We start from the raw sequence: 22,546 nt of genomic DNA, 5'->3' as shown, positions 1-22,546 counted from the left end.
AGTCAACCTACATAATCAAGATAAATCAGTATTTTTTGCCTAATGAAATTAATACTGGCCTGTTACTATAGATTACTATTTGCATACAGTAATTCATACAAGCAATTTTTTCCTGTTCAGGAACCATGCACCATAATGCCTTGGAGCTGGTTACAATTAGCAAGCAACAAGCTTGAGCACAAGCAAGAACCCATGAAGTCTCTTCATGGGGGCACATGTTTGCAGGATTACTGCAAAGCCCAAGTCTTGCTAAAACAGCTGTGTTTAAGGACGTGGAAGAATAGCCACTGTACAGAGACAGGTAAACTCATCTCATGTGTGAGATATTCTAGAAGGGATTTAGGTCTTCTGAGGTGAAATCTGAGTGCATGAAAACACCATCCTGTATTAATGCTTAACTATAATCAGCTTGAGACATAGCACATGCTCAGTTTACTGGGACATTCCACTTTAAGTGCATGTTAAACTAATATTGACTTTTCCACTAAACCAAAATCTCTGTTATTTGTGCCCAGAAGACTGAAAAAACAATAGATGTAGGAAGCAGAAGAATTAATCTTCCTGACCTTTCCTTTTTTTTATACCTTTGGGAGTCAGTCTTTTTGTGTGTGTCTAATAAGGAATGTAAGCTATTCACTTGCAACGATTCTTAGATTATGTAGAAGTACTTTACTGTATTATTTTGCTCTTTCTTTTGCATTCTCCACGTTCAATAAAATTCCACAGGGTATTATTAATAATATATTTAAAGTATTATCTTTTTACCTGTATCCATTCCCTGGTAGAATCTTCCCCTGGGGTCCATCCATTTTCAGGGTAATTTAGCCGGGACCTTTCTGAAGACCAGATAGCACTGTACTGGGAGGAGACAGTGATTTGATCAGAGTGAATTTCTCCTGACTCCATACCTAGTGGTTCCATGCACTGGAAATCTGAAGAAAAATAAATTACCATCATTACTATGGTCAGCTTTTTGATGTAGACTTTGAATAATGAGAACATTTTCCTGCTTTGAATATGAATATCTAAAGAATTTATTTTTATGTGACTTTGAATTCTTTAGCAACTTTAAGTGAGGCAGTATGGTGCTTATGGTGTCATTCTTAATACTGTCATTCAAGTTGCCATGGCAATTCCTGCAATAATAATGCTATACAAATATTTTTAGCCCAGCATTGTTGCCATTTCAATACAGGACAATAGAATTCTCTTTTCTAGGGTAGCACACTCACTTCTGTAGATTCATAATATAAAACAATGTATGCTCAACTCATAATTATACACAAAGCCAGGAAAGACAAACTATAAGACTGTACAAAACAATTTTGTTTAGAACTATTTACTCCAGTACAAAAAGTGTAAGATGTTTTAAAAATTCAAGCTATTCTCTTTAGGTCCTGGACACCGGGAAGAAACAGATCAACTAAATTTGAATCTAGGTCAGAAGAGTATTGACACAAGGGAATTACCACCTCTTCTGTAATGTGCTGTATTTTAAATGAGTTGACCATCTCCATCCAATCTCTTTCTGTTGACATAAAAATTACCTAGATAATTTAGAGTCAATTGACAATCCAGTCAATATACTGAGTTCAGAGGCTGATAGGGCATGGAGTCTGAATTCTTTTCTCACTCTTCAAAAAGATATTACTACTGAAGCAGTAGAAGCCAGTGGCCTTAGATGGATTCTCAGAAACAGCTGCTTGTGGACCTCTGCCAGGGCAGAACATGTGGCTACACTTCAGTTTGGGAACTTCACCATACATTAGTATAAATCATTCCTTCACTGGTAGCTTAAGATAAAATGCCAGTGTGTGAAGTAGAGGCCCTGACATTTGGGTACATACTTGTTCTCAGCACACCTTGTCTGGCTCTGAGAGAAGTAGCTGTGTCTCTAACAGAGGGGTGGGTGCTTAGTTTTCAAGACCCCCTACTAGAAACTGCTGTCTGGATTCAGTACTAAGGTCAGGACTACCATTTCCATGTTACTATGGGAAGCCTGCTCTGCTGCTGCCTCTGATTCACCTCATCTGTTGAGCAAATGCAATTGCGAGCTTTGAGAGCTACAGCTCACTGCTTCTGTGCATTGGACCTAAAGAGGAGGAGAGTAGAAAGCATTCTGTAAAGTGTGAAAGTGAAAATTGACTTAGCCTTGGAGACTAATTTGTAGTTAAGGTGCTCCATAACAGAATTATCAAGCTTGCTGAAAAAAATGCATTTCCTGTGTTCCACCTATTTCCCCATTTCCCTGCTGCTTCAGTGTAGTAGGGGCCTTTGGTGAAGTACTGAAACTGAACTACTTTAGGGTAAGACTTCAAGTAAATCAGCTTCTGCTTGGAATCAGAAGGATTAGCCACTACAGAGGACACAAGTCATGCTAGGTTGGAGTCATAACAAAATATCTAAAAAACAGGTGTCCAGTCTCATGGATTCTTCCCATTCATGCCAGCTGGGGTATGTCCCATTAACTCCTCCTTGCTGTGCATCTACATGGTAGCTAATGAAGATGCAAGGACAAAGGAGAGGTGAGGAGAAACATGAATAATTTCAGTTTACTGATTTTTCCTTTGTTCCTTCTTTGATTAAACAACTACATCAACTCCAAATCTACTCAAAACTCAGTCACAGAAAGGAGAGTTTGATTTAAAGTATATTTTATCATTAAGCAAAGAAAGGAAATCTGCAAGGACATGTTGTAACACAGCCCATTATTTTCCTGTGTCTCCCTCACTTGGTTTCATTCTCTGTGCAAAGAGTAAGCATGAAAATGAGGCAACTGGGAGAAAAGTAACAGAGAACAAAGCTTCGATAGCTTATGAAATGGTTTAACAAGAGCACGTATTATTAAATGGGTTCTTTTTATTCAAGAAATCGATCATCAAAGCTTTTTCCATGTAATAAAAGAAGGCTTTGGATAGTGCATTCATTGTTCATGTTTCATTGTTTTAATGTAACTATTCAATTGCTCTGCATTTCCGTGTTTCCTCGGTCAGCACGGTTTTTAATGATAATTTTTCCAACTTCCTGGCAATACTGAGGAATAAAACTGTGAGGAAAACATAGCTTTTCAAAGGGTAGCTGTATTTAAAAAAAAAAAAAAAAAAGGAAAGAAAAACAGAACCAATCCTCCCCCACCATCTTATTTATTTAAGGTTTCTTTAAAGTTTCATGCAACACCTGGTGTGCAAGAAGACATAACAGAGAGTATTTTCCAAGAAGCTCTGCAGGATGGATAAATACTGACCTTCCGATACACTGCTCTGCGACACGCTGTAGTTTGCTGAGAATCCCTCTTTTGCTATTGCACTGTCGGTGTAAAATACCATTGAAAGAATCCCTGTTGAAGAGCGGACGCGGCCTGGGTTGTTCTGCCCACAATAGCGCCCTATGTGTGGGCCAACTGCAAAAAGACAGAATATAATAGTAAACTACCACTTCTGCTGCAACAATAGATGACACTACAATAGCTTCCAAAGAGATTCCCTCAGCAGGAATAAGTGAACCTCTACAATGGTTTAAAATCACAGCCTCATCAATAACTTAGCAATGAACAATAAATTGCTTACCCTGCCCCAGTAATCTTACTTCTAAAATGTTCCAGGTAACACTCCATAAAACCTCTGAAAACGTAAAGAACCAGGATTTCAAAAACGTGTCCTTTAAAGTGCACAGAGAGGGCAATGATGCACAAAATTACATGTACAAAACAGCAAAAGTATTTTCCAAAGTGTGGTTGAAGCACCTATTTATGACAAGGACATCTGAATGTCCTGATTTGCCCACCCAGCCAACAAGATGCTGAATACCCTTAGCTCTAGAAAAAGCTCAGACAACATTTTCCAGGATTTATGCCCAATGCTGCAGACAATCTGTTAATTTTATAGCAGATTTGGGAAAAAAATAAATTAAAAAATTGCTCTTGTATTGAGGCAATGACCAAATTCTCTTTTTTTTTTTTTTTTTTTCCCCTCCTATTTAGACTTTCAGGACATCCTCATGGATTGTTCACCCATATGCTCAATATTAAAGAATATTGTAAAAGAATTCAAGAAGAAAATATTAATCCATTCAAAAGTGCAAGGATTTCTTAAGTATACCTCCATCTCACAGAACAAGCACACATGATTTCTCTCAGTGTTAATAATGTATAAACTGGTTCCTGATATTTTTCTGGATTTCCTGTGCAGTGAGATAATCTTTTCCCTTAATTAAGCTACTCAAATCACAACTAACATATGTGGCCTTCTTGCACTTGAGCATTCCCTACAGATAGGTCTCTAGGCTGTTGAGTAGTGATACATCTGTGCTTACAAACAATAAGAACAGATAATGCTAAAACGCCATGCATGGAGTCAATCATAAAACTAATCAGAGAACGTCATTCTAATGCTTACACCACTGGTTTCCAGGCTTAAATTAACACCATGTCATATCTCTAGGAACTCCATTTAACTTTCAGTTTAAAATATAAAATGTTTATATATCATAATTATTCACAGTTCAAAGAAAATCCACAGCTAACATCATTTTGTAGTCATTTGTTGGCATTTTCCAACAAGTAAAACAGTTCCAGCTTGGAATAACTTCATTATGTAAGCTACACATTTCTGTAAGGCCTTCGAGTTGCCAGAAAGAGAGAGCTCAGATGATATAGCTTTTCCTGCCAGCATCTATTTTTCAAACCATATTCTGGCCAGAGTTAGTCTTCAGTTACTTTGGCAATCTCAGGGCATTTATAGTACTTGCCAGTCCAGACTTTTTCACCAGGGTTGTTCAATGTGGTATTGACAGTGTGGAACACCCTATACAGCATATGAGTTGGATTCTTTCTCATTCTAGAAATCATTAAAGCTTTACAGTTTTATTATCTGTAGCAAGAAACTAGTTGTTTTGTTGTTACCATTACTAGCCTTTTTAAAATACAAAATAATGCCCCACTTCAGGCTCCAATTGCTGCAGTTCTGGTATATATATATCATTCTGTATGTGTAAACAGCTCTGATCCTGCTCTTTCACATGATGGTCTTTTGACGTTACAGTCACTGATCTGCAAGAAAACAGGGAGTATAAGGCCATCATGTTAGGACATTCTGAGCCTCCTTCCTCTCATTTCCTGCGGGGAAGCATCTTTGAGATGACAAACAGAAGAGAACTTTGTTTAAAGCAGACAGGCTTTAAGATTCCCCATGACTCACTGGTTTATAATTTTTAAGACACATTTAATGTTTCTGCATTTCAGTCTTCTGCAGATTAGCACTGCTATCATAGTACCATTCCCTTTACTAGCTGTGTAGATGCAGGAGCCAAAAACTTGCAGAACATGACAGAAAAAGGTATTGCATTTTTTGCACAACATGTAAACCTTACTTGTCTGAGCTAATATGGAGCTAATATATCCAGATCTAAGCAGAACTGGATCAAATAAAGATTCTTGCTTTTCCTATGTAAATAGCTAACACAACTAAAATTCTTCTTTTTCCCTGCCTTTTTCCTTTTTTCTGACTCTTCTTTATGACCCGAGATGAGCTTTCATAATAGAACAGATACAGCCCCAGATGGGAATTTTAGGCTGGCAGGTGCTGAAAAGTCATTAGGCCCAGAAAGCTCTTTGCAGGCTCTGCCTGTAGACCATCATGCCACTTTGCTGGCATCCCGCAGGAAGGCTTACTCCAAATATAAGCCACTTGGAAATGTCCTCACTCAAGGTCACTTTCACATTACCTGCAGAACAGAGGCATTTTTTGTGAGCCTGCTACTTCACTTGACTGCACATGCTTTAGCTATTTCTGAGACTTTGGCTCCTCTGTCCACTGGCATGGTATGTTGTAGTAGAAAAGAACTACTTTCAGGTTAAATGATGGAGGAATAACCAAGAAAGCTGTTTTACAAGCTTTTTCCCAAAATGCAGAGTCTAATTTTAGTGCTTGAATAAATCCTTGGTTATTCTTAGTAAATATGTGTGAAGGTTTACAGGATCTGAGTTATCATTTGTATAGAATATGGCTGACGGCTTAAGGCTAAACAGAAATGTTGTCCCTACTTATTCTTCTTTTCTTTTGCTTCATACAACTGACAGCATAAAAGGTGAAATTAATTCCAAATCTGCTGTTTGCCTTTCTAGCTTTCAAAGACTGTAAGTATCAACTAATTTTGAGACTTGTTGAAATATGTATATGTACTTTTGATTGAAATCTGAGCTTTTGGAATAGAGTAATAATTATAAAAAAAAAAAAAAAAAAAAAGCAATGAAAAATACTATATTTTATTAGAATATCAGAATATGTTTAATATTCTATATTTTTAGAATATTAGAAGAATATTCTAAAATATTAGAAGAAATGTTCGGTTAACTAGCCATTTTACTGAATTTTAAACTTGGCCTTTATAAGTGTGCTGGTGTGAAAATATTGCTGTGAACAATATTTTCACAGCAGTGTGATTGTTATTGGCAAAACATTTGCACACTATTTAGGATGCTAAAGAGAAAAGAATTGAAAAATGAATCCTGTTTTCACAGTCCACTAGTCACACTGAGCTTACATACACTTTTATATCTTAATGGTTTCTCACAAGAGTGAAGAAAGCAACCACAATAGAGGAGGAAAACATCCAGATTAATAGCAACCTTCATTTGCACTGATGTTAACAACTGCAGTAAAGTCTCCTGTTTTGCTCTGTAATTCGGTGGAAGCTCTTGTGGTATTGACTGAAGCAGCAATGTTTAGCCTGTGGTTCTCAAACCGTATGTAAACTTTATATTACTTTTGAGCCCTAGTAGACAGTCTATAGAGTTTCAAAGAGAGCTGTATGATGAATATGTGCAATTTGTCACTTAAGCTAGTCCTGGTTTTGAGTGGGCTATTTTTCTTCAAAGTCATCAATGGACTGTTCTTGGCCAAGGCTCGCTGAGGTGTATTTGTGCTTTGGGCAAAGACACTTTTGGTGTCTAGTTTATTTATTCAAAATCATACATTTATATTCTGTGATCTACTCCCTCCTGCTCCTGCTCTACCTGTTACTGTTACCGTCTTCAAACCACCATCCCTTTTCTGCACAATATTTGCAAAATGCACCTGTAATTTCCAAATATTCTCCAAAAGTGTTTCACTTTTTGCTTTGTTTTAAAGAATAGACCAAAGAGTTCCCGTGGCATAGTTATGTAGAAACAAAATACCAGGATTAAGGCATTCCTGAATGCCTACCATTCCCATCCTGAACTGGGAAAACACTTACACTAGTGCTTAACTTCAGACCTGTAAGTGTCCTCTGTGAATTCCTTTTGAAGTAAGTCTAACTGCTCATGTGTTCTGAAGATAAGCACTTGTTTTGCAGAATCAAGATGCAAGTACTCAGCACCTGCCAGATTCAGTCAACTAAAAGGATGACCAGGAAGGCTGAGGACTTCACAAGCATGACAGATTTCAGAATTAACTTCTTCATGAATGATCATTATGGTTGCTGGCAAATTTTCTGAAGAAAAATATCCTTTTTAAGTATCATTGTTATTTTTTATTTAAGAGAAAATTTCTCTCTCTCTCTCTCTTTTTTTTTTTTTTTTTTTTCTTTTCCCTAGGGGGAGGAGACTGATGCAGGGGTGCTCAGGGACTGGCAGTACCTGGCTCAAACATCAGTGCCCACTTTCCACAGTTAGAGGAGAGCACCATGTTCAGCAGGCTGCCCACCTCATTCTGCACTGGTTACAGTCATGACTACTTTCCACCAAACTGTTCTGTCATATTATTAAAAAAAGAGAGAGAAAAGAAACAACAACAAAAAAATCATAATCTCTGCAAACCAGAGCTTTGTTGCTTGGATAAGGGGACTTGAACTGAAGGACATACATCTTTTCCAAACATTTTTAGAATAAAAGTTTACAGTAAAACAAAACAAAGTGTTAAACTCCTTCTGGTACATTGCTTTCCTCTAAGGCCAGCTGTCTGCCCCATTATTAGAGCTAGACTCTACTCTGTGTTTATATAAGTGTAGTGCAATGGGGACTTTAACCTCTACCTCAACTGGGCATGTGAGCAGTGATGTAGTACAGTAAAGTGAAATAGCTTCCTTCTTTATGGCTATGTCCACATGAGAAAATAAAGCTGGCCAGGGAGCATCCTCTGGACCTGCAGTCAGTGGCCAGGGACTGTTTCTGGGACCAGACTAGCAGTGTGACACAGCTCGCTCCCATATGGCTCTTCCTTTTGAAGCAGGACGGCCATGTCCAACGTGCCTGCTGGGAACAGCCCCTCGCTCCTCCAAACCATGCTTGGGAATTATGTGGGGAAGTTTAAGCTGATGTGGGCTACAACTGTGCAAGGGAGCATGCCAGTGATTAAGCAGTACATGCAACCAGAGACTGTTTCTCTAGCCTGGTGCTTCAAAACATATCTTCAAAATGTTGTTTCATGGACTGTAGGGAAACAGGAACAAAGACTCATCCTGGAGGAGCCTCCCTTGCTCAAAGGCAGCCAAATTATTGAATATTTTTCTGAAATGTACTACTTCCATGTAGATCCAAATTAGATTTATGTTGCGTCTCTTCTCTCCCACCCCTATCTTCAGTCTATTGCCAGATCATACCAGCAGTTTCCTGTGTCATCTTTGCTCTTTGGCTGAAATAGTTCTCCCTCTCAAGTATTCATCCTGTGATGCATTTATACAGAAGAAATCACATCCTCTCTGCCTTTGTTAAGTTAAACAAGAAAGCCTGACTGCTGGCTAAAGAGCATCCCACAGTGAAATGATGTAGGAAATGCTTCCCTACAACCACTACAAGGTCCAACAGTTTGTATCTAAGGAAACATTTCTCTAGTCTACAAATTCAGCTGAATATTTACAAACATGTAAACACCCTTATTGGATGTCAGGAGCATTTTGGATTTAGACAGTTTGTGAGGGAATTGGAAGGCAGATAATGCCTGTTGTTAATTGCTCTTCAGTATGGCTCAGTCACTTTCTTGAACCAGGAAATTACCACTTTGAAACCCTCTGACACTAACAATAATGCATTTCTTTTTGGTAATATTACACATAAATTGATTGATTGGATCATCTTTTCACAAGTCATTTGAAATCCAAGTTCTACAGGAATTTAGCTTGAAAAGATTTGGCCTATATACAAATAAAGCTATTATTAAATGTTCCAGACATCATTATTGTGTTGTTAGAATACTGTTTTTCCTAACTGAAGCATTAAATACTAAGTAGTCTTTCAGTTACTGTTATGGCTCTTTCTTTGCTGTTTATTGGAGTAGATTGAAAAGAGCCACGATAAACCCATTAAGCATAAAACAAAAAGAAAGAACAAATATATGTTAAAAAGCACATACCTATTTACCACAGTATCAATAAATACTTTAATTAAAATGATATTGGGGATTTATCTAGGAAAGCAGGCAAGTTTAGATGAGTTATTAAAATATATTCCTGAAGTTATATGTTTTCATTTAAATGAAATATTGATGTAGCATTAGCAGTTCGTAGAAACTGCCAGAAAATATCTATTAATATGGGTTAGCACACCAGTGGAAAACTGAAATATCTGTAATTAGCACCCAACAAAACAACATCAATCATTAATTTTCATCAGTCAATGAATTTTGCAACAAGTTACAAAAGAAAGAAGATAAAAGGCAGCTACATGATGCTTCCCTTTATCAGTCTGCACCATACAGGAAAATACTGAAAAAGGCATCACAAAAAGTATTACATAGATGTTTGCACAATTTGTATGGGCAATAGGGCATCCTAAAGGTTAGGTACTTATCTTGAGCAGCCCCTTTTAGACTGCAGCCTACCTAGCTGGGGTTCATGGCTGCCCCTTTCCTGGAGAGGATTTGGCTAATATGGACTGGCTGACTTAGGTGAAAAAATAAAGAAATCACAAAGTTATTTTGTTAACCGGTCTCAGTGTAGAAAAGGGATGTAAGATTGGATGTGGGGTGAAATGAGGGCTCATTGGCTCCATAGACTTAGCTAATATCTAGTTGGGCACTTATTGAATTAAACAAAGTCAAGTGTCATCAACAACTAAGTGGAAAATTACTGAGATGTCAGAGAAGTACGTTCCAGAAGGGCATCAACACACCCACCCTGGCACGTGTGCCCAGCTAATCAGAGATTATAAATTAGCAAAGATAAAGCCTTTGAATTTGTTTATACTGCTGGAAGAGAGTATACTGTGGGAGAGGAACACTGCAGTGCCTGATCACCAGTGCTACCTGAATGGCAATGGGACTGCCCATTGACCTGGGGAATTGTTCAGTGAGTGTAACTATGGATGCCACATTTGCTCTAGCAAAGAAATTCTCTGCTTGGTCAGCAGTTCTGAAACCTGTTTCCTCTGGCTGGAGAGTTAGTACCTGAACTCCAATTTGTGCAAGTTTCTGGATATTACTGGAAAATTCTTGTGTTTTATCTGTGAAAGTTTAGGACTCATTACAGGGTTTCATATTTTAGTGTAGGAAGCCCATCACATATTCCCTCTAAAAATGCATTTTTTCCCCAAGCCAACTGTTCAAAAGTACATATATTTCATAAAAAAAAGTACTTCACACTGTGATATGCTTTACTGAATGAATTTACAGAGCGTTTTCCCCATTTCTCTTTAATTCAACTCATTTCAAATAAATCAAACAAGGACCTCTCTACTCTGGCATTTAAAAAAATGAGAATATGCCTTCTGCAGCACACTGTGGAGTAATGGTTACGTGTATCACAGTCCATTTTTCTCTTACCATCAGGGAATCCATCCCAGATTTCCAATCGGTCATAGCGACAGAACGCTCCCCCTGGGGTATTTGAATCAGGTTCTAGTTCAAAGCTTTCAAATTCCAGTATAATCTCTGACATCTTTGGTGCAAAGATAATATAAGTGCATTCAAGGCTATTGGGATATTTTTCAGGGAATCCAGGGGACTTTATCACTCCACTTGATGAAGTAAAGTTTCTGGAGCATTCAGGTCCTGCAAGAGAGAGAAAAAATCACCTGGGTTAACACTATGCTACTAAGCAAAGTAGTTAGCTGGAAAACAAATTAGGCTGTGTTGTCTCTCCAGCAGCAAAGGTGGCTTTTCAATGAAACACCTCATTTTAATCACTGTATTAATCATTCAGCCAGCTTGTTCATATTACTGATAGTCAGGTTTTAAAGTGCAATTCACATACACTGTCTGATCTCCAATTTTCAATTTGTATGGAACAATATGAAAACTTGTACCAGCTCTAGAAAAAAATTATGACAAATACAAAGCCATGTGGGAACAATGAAAGTGTAAGCTGCAGAAATCTCGACAGAGCCCTAGAGAAATAATTATAGCCCCTTCAAGCTCAAATCTTTAAATCTTATGGCTGACAGGCTTTTATTGGTGAAATAGATTTTTTTTTTTTCCAAAAGCGGGTGAGTGAATTCAGTAGAGGGAGTAGTGGTTTCAGATTCCTGGAGCACTGACTCAGTAACTCTGCCAGATGTGACCTATGCCTCCTTGACAAACTAAATGTGAAAGGTAATTCGTACACGTACCAAGGGTGAGTGACTCATTCTGAGTGGTGTTGACACAGGTGCACCAGTAAAATGTTGCTGCTAGTGCAGGCATGATAAACTGTGTGATTACAGGCAGTGTTGCTAGAAGTCACCTAATGTCAATGTTGACACATTGGTTTCCCCCATGTCCCCACCATGGCATAAAGTGATGCTCCAAACACTGCTCTCGGTAGAGCAGGAAAGCGGTGCTGGAGATGCGAAGCCAGGTCAGTGGACTTGCCTTGAATACAAGGGACTAAAACCAGAGTCAATCTCTTGTTGACAGATGATGTTTCTCCTTTGTTTAGGTCCCTCAGGAATCCTCTCTGTGGATCCCACATCTGCAGGTGTGCTCTCAATAAACTGCAGGCACAGCCCACACATCTTCCCATGAGGTCAACTCAGGTACCCCCCTCTCTGACTTTTGACACCACTGGTTTAATGGAAAGTGATTTACAGGGTTTGGGACATCTGTGGATGGCAGCCAACCTGGGGAGTTTGGGTAGGATGACTCAGATGAAGCTCTTCTGACATGGAGTAAAAGAAGGACACAGGCAACAGAGTTTGGTTGCAACAGCTCTGTGCTGGGGAATGAGTGTGTGTGAGCTTTCAGTGTGGATGAGGATGCCCAGCTTCCTTAGAGACTGTAGTCAGGAACCTTAGAGGACTTCCAATGCTTAACACAGATCATTGAAGGAAAACAGTCTGGCTTGTTGCATATATGAATACTCTTATTTCACCATAGAAAATGTTTTCCTTGTGAATGTGCCAAACATATTACCCCCCACAGATCTGGCCACCTTCCAAGTAAATTCAGCATACAAGAGAGAGGGATGAATGAATTTAGTCAGTTCAGGTATTTTTGTCCTTCAGCAGACACTGACGGGAAATGCTTGAGCTATCACATCAATATTCAGAACACTTCATGGCATATTTTGGAAGATGTAGATATTAATGCTCACGTAACCTGACCCATTCCAATTTGGGAAATTACATTTTGCCTATAATTATATCACCCCCATACGCTGGATATTTCTCTTCTCTCCCTGTCATTCTCTTGTCTCCTAGTCATGTATGGGAGGGTTATATTCTAGTTGTTGCTCCTCACTCCCACCAGTAGCTGTTCCAGGATAAAATAGCTTTGGAGTATGCCATTCATAGCATAAAGTGCTCTGTACTCCTCTTGGAATCCAATAAAAGATGCAATATAAAATGTAAGCCAGGATCATTATTGCTTTATTAAATACAGCCAAATCCTGGCTCTGTGAGTATGTGATCATCAGGCTCCTTACATTCACACATGGCATCTCAGTACCAGCTTGCGTTGTTTTAAACATGTTCAAGCCAATCTGGTGCAAGAAACAAAAAACTGTATTCAGAAGAGCTGCCTCACTAAAATGCCCTCCACAGATTTTGACCCTTTATTGACACTGTGAAAAAAAAAACAACAAGAATTAAATCAACACTGAGGCTACAAGGAACTCCACAAAGCAATCTTCATAGGAAACTGGCAGAAAAGGCTCTTGCAGAGACCTAACAAAACAGATACCTGTGAGGCAGGGAGATTGCATGTGTGTGTGCATGCAACATAGTAAAAGTGATGAGCTGAAGGGAAGGGAGACAAAAGAGAGAGCAAAGAAAGAGAAAGGGATCATTTCATTTGCTCTCTATAGGTGTCACGGAGCCAGAAGATCATTTGCCTTCTTGGTTGACACTGACTTTTCTCTGAATTTACACCATAAACTAAGGTTAGGAATGTTGGACGTGAACTATCTTGATCCTCTTCTAGTCAGTACCCATCCTATGGGAGGCTGGCTGCCAGAGCAAAATAAGGAACATTTCAGGGTAGCTAAACATTAGGCAACATGTTATTCTGGAACTCAACATCTCCTTCAGTGTTTTGATGGCTCAGGAACTGGATGAGAAGTAAAGGCAGATCCTACTCTCAAAATCCATAATGCATTTATCATGCATTTATCATTTATCACATGTGCTAAGTGTTGGTTCGGGATTCAGCTGAACCTATATTTTCAGGAACCTACAGGTTTAGGATTCAGTTTAGTGCATGGGTAGAGTAATGCAATTTTTCTTTTCTAAAACTAAAGATGCTCTCACATCTTGGGATGTAGGAGTGCTGGAGTGCAGCTCAGACTTTGTCTCAGTGCCGCAGGAGCTTGGGATTGGGATCATTTTAATGCTTCTCATGTCTGGGAAATGATAAGCGAGGTAGTGAATATGCTAAAACAGGGCATGCTAGTCTGCTGTGCACATCTGAGCTTCATCTGCATAACAGGGTAAACTGGTCAGCTTTATTTGGTACAGAAATTAAAATGCAAATTTGGAATAGCATCTATGCATTAACTTAGAAGTTAAAAAGGGATGTGTTCCCACGACAACTATAACTTGTACCCTTTGTGTACACACAGCTTTTTCTAATGCTGTACCCGGTGATAACTTTTCTGCCTTAATATACAGTTTATGTGGAATGAACTAGAGTTAAAGTTGTTCTGGGAGCCATAATTTTGAGTTTCCTGACTTCTGTGTGTGTAAAATCACATTCATAATGCCAACTTAACGTGCTTAATGTGTATCACTGAGAAATGTAAATGACCACACAAGGAAATAAGCACAACATTCCTGTCAGAGTTCTGACTTGCCACTACACTATTAGAAAATAAATAAAAGCTTTTCTTCTTGAAAACACTCAGTTACTAAAATAGATTGTTTCACGGGCCATTCTTTCACTTGTTCTCATGTTTCAGCCTTGGTCTTTATGAAAGATGGTACTATATATATATAAGCCCTGAGAAACTTCAGGACACAGTTTCAAGAGTTTAGCTTCCTAAAGACACCAAAATAAATAGAGATATTTTTCAGGAAAGCTTGGTGTCATTTGGATGCTGAGTTCTTTCAAAAAATTTGACCCTGAAGGTCACCAAAAGAATTTCTGGGAGCCAAGAGTGGATTTACAGACAAGGAAGATAGTGAACAAGAGGTCTGTGGCCCCAATTAGCACTGTGCAGAGCAGCACTAGTGTGCAGCTGAAAAGAGACCTCACTACTGAGATTCTCCTCACTAACAATACGGCTACTGCCAAGTGCGTGTGCTCAACACAACTGAAAATCCAGCTCTGATTTAGGTGCATAAAAGGGACTTGAACTCATTCTGAAAACGTAACACTGTCTGGGAGTCGTTTGCATTGGAAATTTGGAGTTTTTATCTGCTTTTGTAAATATGACTTGTATCATTGATGTTGAAGTCAATATTTTTGGTTGCTTGGTTGGTTTTGCCTTGTCTTAAGCTTCTTGTCTTTTTGTATACTATCTGGTTGTGGTCCTATATTCTTCAGGAATGGGATATATGAATTATTTATCTCCATCCAACTGTAGGGAAAGCATATGCCAAAAAAATTATCTCAAGGTCCTTTTAGTATTGATTCAGAGAATTATTAAAGAAAGACTATCTATTGGTCTGGTTAACCCTGGACTGTTTCTCTGGGCTTTTTTTGCCTGTACCACTATCTGTGCTCCCTGCACAAGCATCCAGTAGGACTAATTTCTGAACTGTGTGACCTTCCCCACTCCTTTAACTCCCAAACATGATTTGTGAAAGGAACAGTAACATCATCTGCTGCCCATGTGTACACTGGTCCTTTCTGAGCTCACAGCTGCCTATTGGGAATGCAGAGCAAAGCACTAACCAGAATAAGACAGGGACTCAGAAGGTTACAGTGCTGTTAAGGCAGTAACATTGTAAATCATACAGCAATTATTATCACAATAAAATAAAAATAAAAAAATAAAAAAAAAGCTTATGGTTTTAAGAAGATCTGAAGATCCAAACAAACAGCTGATGAAGACTATCAGATTACACCCAAAGGAGTCAATCCTCAAATGCAGCTGACCCATTGGATTCATAACAATTTACACCCATTGAATACATGCCCCACATTGCAATGACAAGGGTAGTATAATTCTCTCTTTCAAGCATTTTACCATATTCCCGCCATTCCTAAAAAGTATGGTGAACTTTTTGATGAAAGCAAAAATCACAAAGTGATCAGCTATATAACAATAAATTGTTTCTCACCTCTTTTGAAAACTTCGTAACGGATAGAAAATCCTGCTCCATGTGTTTCATAGTCGGAAACAAATTTAATGAAAAGATATGGTCCTGAAGACACTAAAGGAGGGGGAGCAATTTTTCCACAGTACTTTCCCCATAAGCGTCCTTCAGCATTATCTCCATCAATCACTTCAACATAATCATACCTGGTAGATAAATGGAAGGAAGAAACTTTTAACTTCCAGGAAAGAAGGAGACCTAATTAATTTAGAAACCATAACACAACATAGATAATCAAGAAAAATGCTAGCTTGCTTGGAAAATGCATTATGCTGAAAGATGTAAGCAAAATGAAATAATTAAAATGGACTACATTATGTCTGTAGACATCATCTGGCAACATGGAACTATTAGGAAGAATGGTGTCCATTATGCTTGCAGACAATGTCAGCTAAAGTAACCAATTAACAAGAAAAAAAAAGGAAATCTCATGAGCACAATTCTGTATTATTAAATTGTGTTTCTTTGTCTGTGTAGTGTTGTTATCAATACATAATGCATAGCATTCTTTTCAAACTGTGAAGTTCTGTTATGAATTCAAAAATGTCTTTTTGGCTGGAGCTCTTTATGAACAATACTTTGATTTCCATATGCTGTCCTCCAAACATATGTCCACAGAATAATAAATAAATCCCTAAACATTAGTTTTTCTTCAAAACTCCTCCACGTTGCAGATCAGTGATAGAAAAATCTGTTATTTTCCCCATTATTTGGACAAATAATTTTGAATCTCAAAATCCACACACCAATCACAACACTTCAGTTTTCTCAGACAAAACTTGTCTCATTACAAATCACCTTTTCTTAGGTATTTGAATCAAGCACGCTACACTGTTCATGCTTGTTCAGCATATGATTACTGAACAGGCTGGGCTAAATCCTCCTCGGTTACTTGCTAGATTCTCAAGGACTTCATAAAAAAAAGCAATAATATGCAATAATGATAGGCCTGGGAGCACCAGTCATGTTAGGGTTCCTCAGCTGAGTGACCAGAAATGCCAATACATGAGGCTGGGTCTCACAAATTGGATTTCAGTGGGCTGGGGAGAGCTCGGCAGCTTGGTGCACTGAGCCAACCCGGAGAATACAAATGAGCATCATGGTCACGGAGAGGCATGAGCTGCATGTGTGGAGACAAGTCGGGTTTTAAGTTTTATTAGCAGATGATTTCACTCAACCCTAGGTGGGAAGGAGGGGCAGACACAGTCTGAAGAATTGGTTTAATCTTTTCCTAAAATGTGGTGGCATTTGGAGCCTAGGTTCTGCTCTGGTCTCTTGGATTGTATCTCTGCCTGTAATTCTTTGCATCTCAGGCATGCTGCCGTTTTACTTAACAGGTTGCTGTTAGTCAGACAATCTCATTTACTTTTCATTAGCCTACTACAACTGACACTAAAATGTAGCCATTAATTTGTTTAGACCTTTATTCTACTATTAGGTTCACCGAAATGTTCTGAACATATTAATATACAAGGAAGAGCTAAAAATGACAGTAAAATAAAGCGTGTCTGACATTTTTAAAGAGATCAAAGGAAAAAGAATGTCTTTGTGATGACCAATGTCATTTCTAACAACCCTGTTCCAAACCATCCAGGGCACATTACTTATGTTTACATAAAGTCCCATGAGACAACTGCAAAGATGATATCACTAGTTAAAGTGGCCGGCTTAAGGCTCCTTAAATTAAAAATGACATTATCTCATCAGTTAAAACTGTGTGCCAGCTTTGGTGTATATCAAGTAGAAAATAAAGCTGACACTGATGGAACTGTAAGCATTAACATATGTGAAATATTGTGTTAACTGCATTTCCCCCTATGTATTTGATTTTTCTAGTAGCAATTGCTCAGCTAGTTAGCTTCACTGTCCCATTTCAAATTGGTGGAAATACAAAGAGGAAATGTTCATTTATGAGAAAATTTAAAACCCTTCAAGTAACTTGCATTTTTTAAATTAAACCTCTGTTCTTGCTACAAATTCATTATGATGGATAGGAGTATCTGAAAGTTGTGAAAGGAATTATTAAAAGACATCAGAAAGAGTTCCTTTTAAAAATTATTTTATTTTATTTTATTTTATTTTATTTTATTTTATTTTATTTTATTTTATTTTATTTTATTTTATTTTATTTTATTTTATTTTCCCAATAGAAATATACTTAAGAATACCAGCTCTAAGTTCCCTGGAATACCTATTGGATGCACTCAGGGTTGCAGGCTGCTGGTTTTCAGACCTTATGGAATAATAAGTGTTAAGACTTTTGAACTAGACAACCTTTCTCCATATCCTTAACTGCTTATTAAAGAGTAACCACTCAAAGCATTCCAAACACTGTGATGCAGAGAATTTTGTTCTAGCTCAAGAGTAGGTGCTTAAAGTTATTTGTGAGCTTTGCATCATCTGACATTAATGGGGTTCAGATATCTCAGTCCCTTTCTGATTTTGAGTGACATTCTTTGCTCTTCTCTGACAGCATTACTTCATCAGTTACCCAGGTGACATTCAGGGCTCAAGCCTCAAAAGTACTTGATTTTTCAAATTAATATTGATAACTCTACTGCTGAATTTTTACAAATTAAGAACAATTTTATCTGTAAATGTTAATCCAATTTTACATGTTTTTACTATTTGTATAAAGAAAAGAAAAAAGAAAGGTTTGAATTCAACATCTTTCTTCTGCTACACCTTAAGAATAAAAAATCTTCTACAGTCTTCCTAAAGCTTTCATATACCACTAAAAACAAGTCATCGATGAGTAAGTACCAGCTTTGCTATTATATGAAATAATATTAGGCAAAACACATTGAAATTAAATTCTATTGCTCTCCAAGGTTTCCTCCTCTATAGCAATAGCCTGCCCACACCTTTTCTTTGTCCCTTATAGCAACAGAACTGTAATTTACAGTGCTCTTTCTGGCTGCTGTGCAGTTGTAAATGAAACAATTTGGTTACAAAAACACTGTCTTCTAATGGATTTTGCAAGTTATAGGTCATGCCGGCCTGCAGAGATTGAAAGATATTTTTGATTTTTTTTTCTATTGCTCTGAAAAATTACTGACAGACAGAAAAGGTTAGATGTGAGACAACAGGTATGAAGTAAGATTTGAAAAAGGGAAGCTCTAGAGATCGGCCCTACAACCTTCATGTTTAAGGGATCATGGCTTTCACCTGGCAACCAACAAATGGGTTTGGATTCTCCCACACTGGCAGCAACATCTGAAATCTGGGCTGCAATAACTGAGTAATTTTGTTATTTTTTTTACTAGGGAAATTAACTTTGGATTTTACTAGTTTATCCTTGGAAACCGAAGTCCTACTGTCATTTTTGCACTTTTCAAAATCCTACCAGAGATCGTAGTGTATCACAAACAACTGTTCTTGTAAATAGGGGAAAGTACAGTCACAACTCAAAAGTGGAGTTGCTGCCAAGGAAGCTCAGAAAGCAGCTTGCATCTCCCTCTGGACTTGGTCGCAGTTCTTCTCCATAAGTATGTCAGGAGAAGATGCTGTGCCAGGGATGCAGTTGGCACATTGGTTTCCCTGTGAGGAGCCTGAACGTGTCACCTCCGCAGCGCCCAGACAGCCTTGGCATGCAGCCCAGAGTACTGAGTTTGCAAATTCGGATTTCCCACTTGGCAATTCTTCGCTCAGTTACTGCTGCCAATGGTGTGGCAAATATTTCTTGTAATGTTATAGTCCTTTAGGGTTTATGGCATGGAGATGTAAATATAAACACAGTGCTAACCATTGCTCTGAGTTTCAGGTGAAAGACTAGCACGTGAGTTCATGTGTGAAAATAGGAAAGGCGTGCCCATGCCAGTGGTTTGTCAGTGGGTTTGCTCCTGGAGCCGCTATGCCAGCATACAAAAAGCTTTCCCTTTTGCTTGCCTGGGTCTCTCCGGATATCCCATTTGTGTTCACTTTCAGTTAGCACTGTAATAAAACTCTCAGTTTTGTGCGGGGTGGTCTCTCGAGGCAAGCCTGCTGAAGCTCAGGGTAGGGATCTTGTGCAGCACCACTCCTCCCAGCCAGTGCCTGGGCATGCTCTCACTAGGCGGTCCTAATTTTATGGTTCAGCAACACAATGGCTGGGAAATATTCCCATTGGAGTGATGAGGGAATCTAGAATTCCTCTGCAAATTCTTGAAGGAATTGCAAAAAGCATGCTTTTTTTTTTTTTTTTTTCTTTTTTTTGTCTTTTGAAAGTGTAAGTTATAGGTTCAAGGAAAAGGCCAATGCATACTTATAAAAATGAGCAATGGGCAATGAAAAAAACATAAACAGCTGCAGAATACAGATTTTGGTGGATTTTTCATTTCCAGTTTCTAGTAGGTGATAACAGTGCTCATGTCTGTTTTCAGTTGTGAACGTGCTGGCGACCACTGAAATGCACCACAGCACAACGTGAAGGGAAGTGAGAGCATGGGAAAGCCCTGCCAGTGCTGCAGCCAGCCACTCTGCCAAGCTACATGCTTCTGCACATTTTCCTAATATTAGGGCGGCAAGAGCTTATGCCTTTTGCCTAAAAAAAATATTCCTTCCTAAGACCTATGTGGAACTCAGCTGAAATCTAAGCTTATGCTATGAAACAATCAGTGAAGCGTATAGAGCTATAATTTACATCTCAATATGCCATATTTTTCTTCAGCCTACTGTAATATTCACCTATAGGGCGGTTATGAATATTTTGGTTATTCACCTGTTAGAATTAAAAGATCTTCCACCTCTCTGTTTCTTTCTTTCTCTGTTTCCCCTTTCACCAAGCTGTTAAATCTCTCCCTGATTCAAATTATCCATGCTGGACAGACTATCCTTGGTTATGAGAATCTGTTTCCCAGAATATATCTTTCTTTTGCCTTTATTCTATAATAAACTCTTTTTTTTTTTTTTTTTTTTTTTTTTTTTTTTTTTTTTCCCCTCACAATTCTCCATCGTAGCTGAACAGAAGGCACTGGAAGAAGAAAGTTAAATAACAAGTTTCGAGTGGTTCCGCTCTGTGAATTTGTGCCCCATTAGTGACTGAAGGTTAGCGGTGTGGGATTTACTGCAGTGCTTGTGGCACAAAGCAATCTGTATCCCAGAGCTAAGAGCTTAAGAACGGCAGGCACTCAAGGGATACCAACCTTAATCCCGGTTTATTAGCGACAAGAAAAAGAAGCACATGCTGTTAAAAATAAAATAAAATAAAAAAATAGGCACAGCCCCAAAGAGGCTGTTTTTCTGCCGGGAACCTCAGCGTCCATCAGGTTGCTCTACATCAGAGCTCTTGCACAGCCCGACTGCTTTCCAGAGCTCCTGTCCCCAACCCTGGTGAGGTGACCCCTCTGAGGGGGGGCTGAAAAGGCAGCCCCCTCCTGAGGAGACACATCAGCCTTTGCTGGTGGCTGGGACCCTCAATGGTGGTTTCCACCCAGAGGTGGTATCTCCCATTGCAAGAAGACTTCTCATCAGAAATCTTCCTCCATCCTGCCAAGTCAGCTGTTGATGTGGACATGTCTTTGGCAGAATGAGTGAAATGACCATTCTGTTTTTCTTGCTTTCTTTCTTAAATCCATTTGGAACCCCAGGAGATCATTTCTCGGAGTGGGAACACACACACAGTTGAATTAGCACCAGCCAGGCCATGCACACTCTGTGCAAACAGGGGAGGTGGGAGTGAGTGCCCATGGCAGGAATCTTTTAAGCTGGTTTTGGCTATGCAGGATTCGCAGCATGGATAGAGCACCCTGAGGGAAACAGTATATCATCTGAATCACACAGTTCTCTGAAGTGCTGGATATTTAAATTAGCAATTTGTAATCAGTTAATGATTTGTAATTTACTGAAATCCTTGTCAGTCTGGGAGGCTTTTGTTTCAGTTGGTCTTCTCTAAGCTGCTGCTTTCATGGTCTTCATCCAGGGCCAAAACTCACTGAAGTTACTCATGCTGAGCTCCTGTCAACCTAAGAGATTTCTGGGAATAAGGCCATTGGGATTTGGCCACTGTTCAGTAATTTACTAATGCCATTAACTGACAGTGGGTCCCCATTAAGAATGAACTGGTGAGGTTATATTTTAGTGCAAGGCAATGCTGTAGAGAAAAAGAGAAAAGATGTAACAAAGACATCAATGAAGATCTACAGTTACCCACTGTAACAGTTTGATTACAACTAATGCTAGCAACGGTTTTGTTATTACACTGGTTTCTGGAATCATCTAATGCTTTGAGATTTGACCTTTTATGTTAAAATCAAGCTTTTAATTCTCTGCAGAGCAGGGGAATCTGATATACAACATACCTTAACCAATAAAAGTTGAAAACCCAGAAGTAATAAAAATAATCACTACTATTTTAGAATCTGATTATCCTTCATCTTATCACACGCTTCTGGTTGTTTGGCTCATGTGTTTTGAATACCTGGGACTGGCAGAACTGAAGATCTGAACTAAATAAGCAAGATTATATCTGTACTTTTATCTATACTGCTCCACTGAGAACAGCAGAGAGATCTTTGGCTGCTGCAAATGAGATTAGCCCCTTTATGTCCATGGATCTAAGCCAGTTTACACTGATATATGGCTAAAGAGGGTGGAAGTGGTGACAGAATATTTTTCCTTATATTTATTTAATTCTATTCTATTTACACCAAATAAAACCTGGAAAATTCTTCAACAGAAATATGAACACCAGGATTCAGTCCAGGAATGAATGTAACAATGTCATGCAGAATTGGAGGCTGTGGTCCAGGTTTTACCATTTCAGTTTTGTAGAGTCCTAGGGGAAGTAAGAGCAAAATTCATCTGCTAAGGTCTTCAGCATATCTATCTGCAAAAATCATTTTACCAATGAAAAGATCTGATCTTGAAGTTAGGGCAAACTCCACTGATTTCATTGCTTGTCACACACTGTAATAAATTATAATA

General features: G+C 38.5%; 1 protein-coding gene and 1 long non-coding RNA gene across 6 annotated transcripts in view; one reads left to right on the top strand and one right to left on the bottom strand.

Moving 5' to 3' along the window:
* NRP1 (neuropilin 1) overlaps positions 1-22,546 on the bottom strand; it is a 112,101-nt gene that overhangs the window by 50,455 nt on the left and 39,100 nt on the right. For all 5 annotated transcript variants that reach the window (XM_084508391.1, XM_084508393.1, XM_084508394.1 and 2 more), the window contains exons 4-7: positions 15,608-15,789; positions 10,734-10,961; positions 3,245-3,400; positions 766-932 (exon numbers count right to left, since the gene is read on the bottom strand). In XM_084508391.1, coding sequence (XP_084364517.1) covers positions 766-932; positions 3,245-3,400; positions 10,734-10,961; positions 15,608-15,789 — 733 coding nt within the window. The remainder of the gene's footprint in view (positions 1-765; positions 933-3,244; positions 3,401-10,733; positions 10,962-15,607; positions 15,790-22,546) is intronic.
* LOC311431985 lies at positions 6,036-9,208 on the top strand. The gene is made up of 3 exons (XR_014689753.1): positions 6,036-6,133; positions 6,574-6,742; positions 7,333-9,208. It is a non-coding gene; the product is annotated as an uncharacterized lncRNA (long non-coding RNA).

The sequence above is a fragment of the Aythya ferina genome (assembly GCF_964211825.1).
Source record: "Aythya ferina genome assembly, chromosome: 2".
Taxonomy (NCBI): domain Eukaryota; kingdom Metazoa; phylum Chordata; class Aves; order Anseriformes; family Anatidae; genus Aythya; species Aythya ferina.
This window is presented reverse-complemented; position numbering and strand designations above follow the sequence as displayed.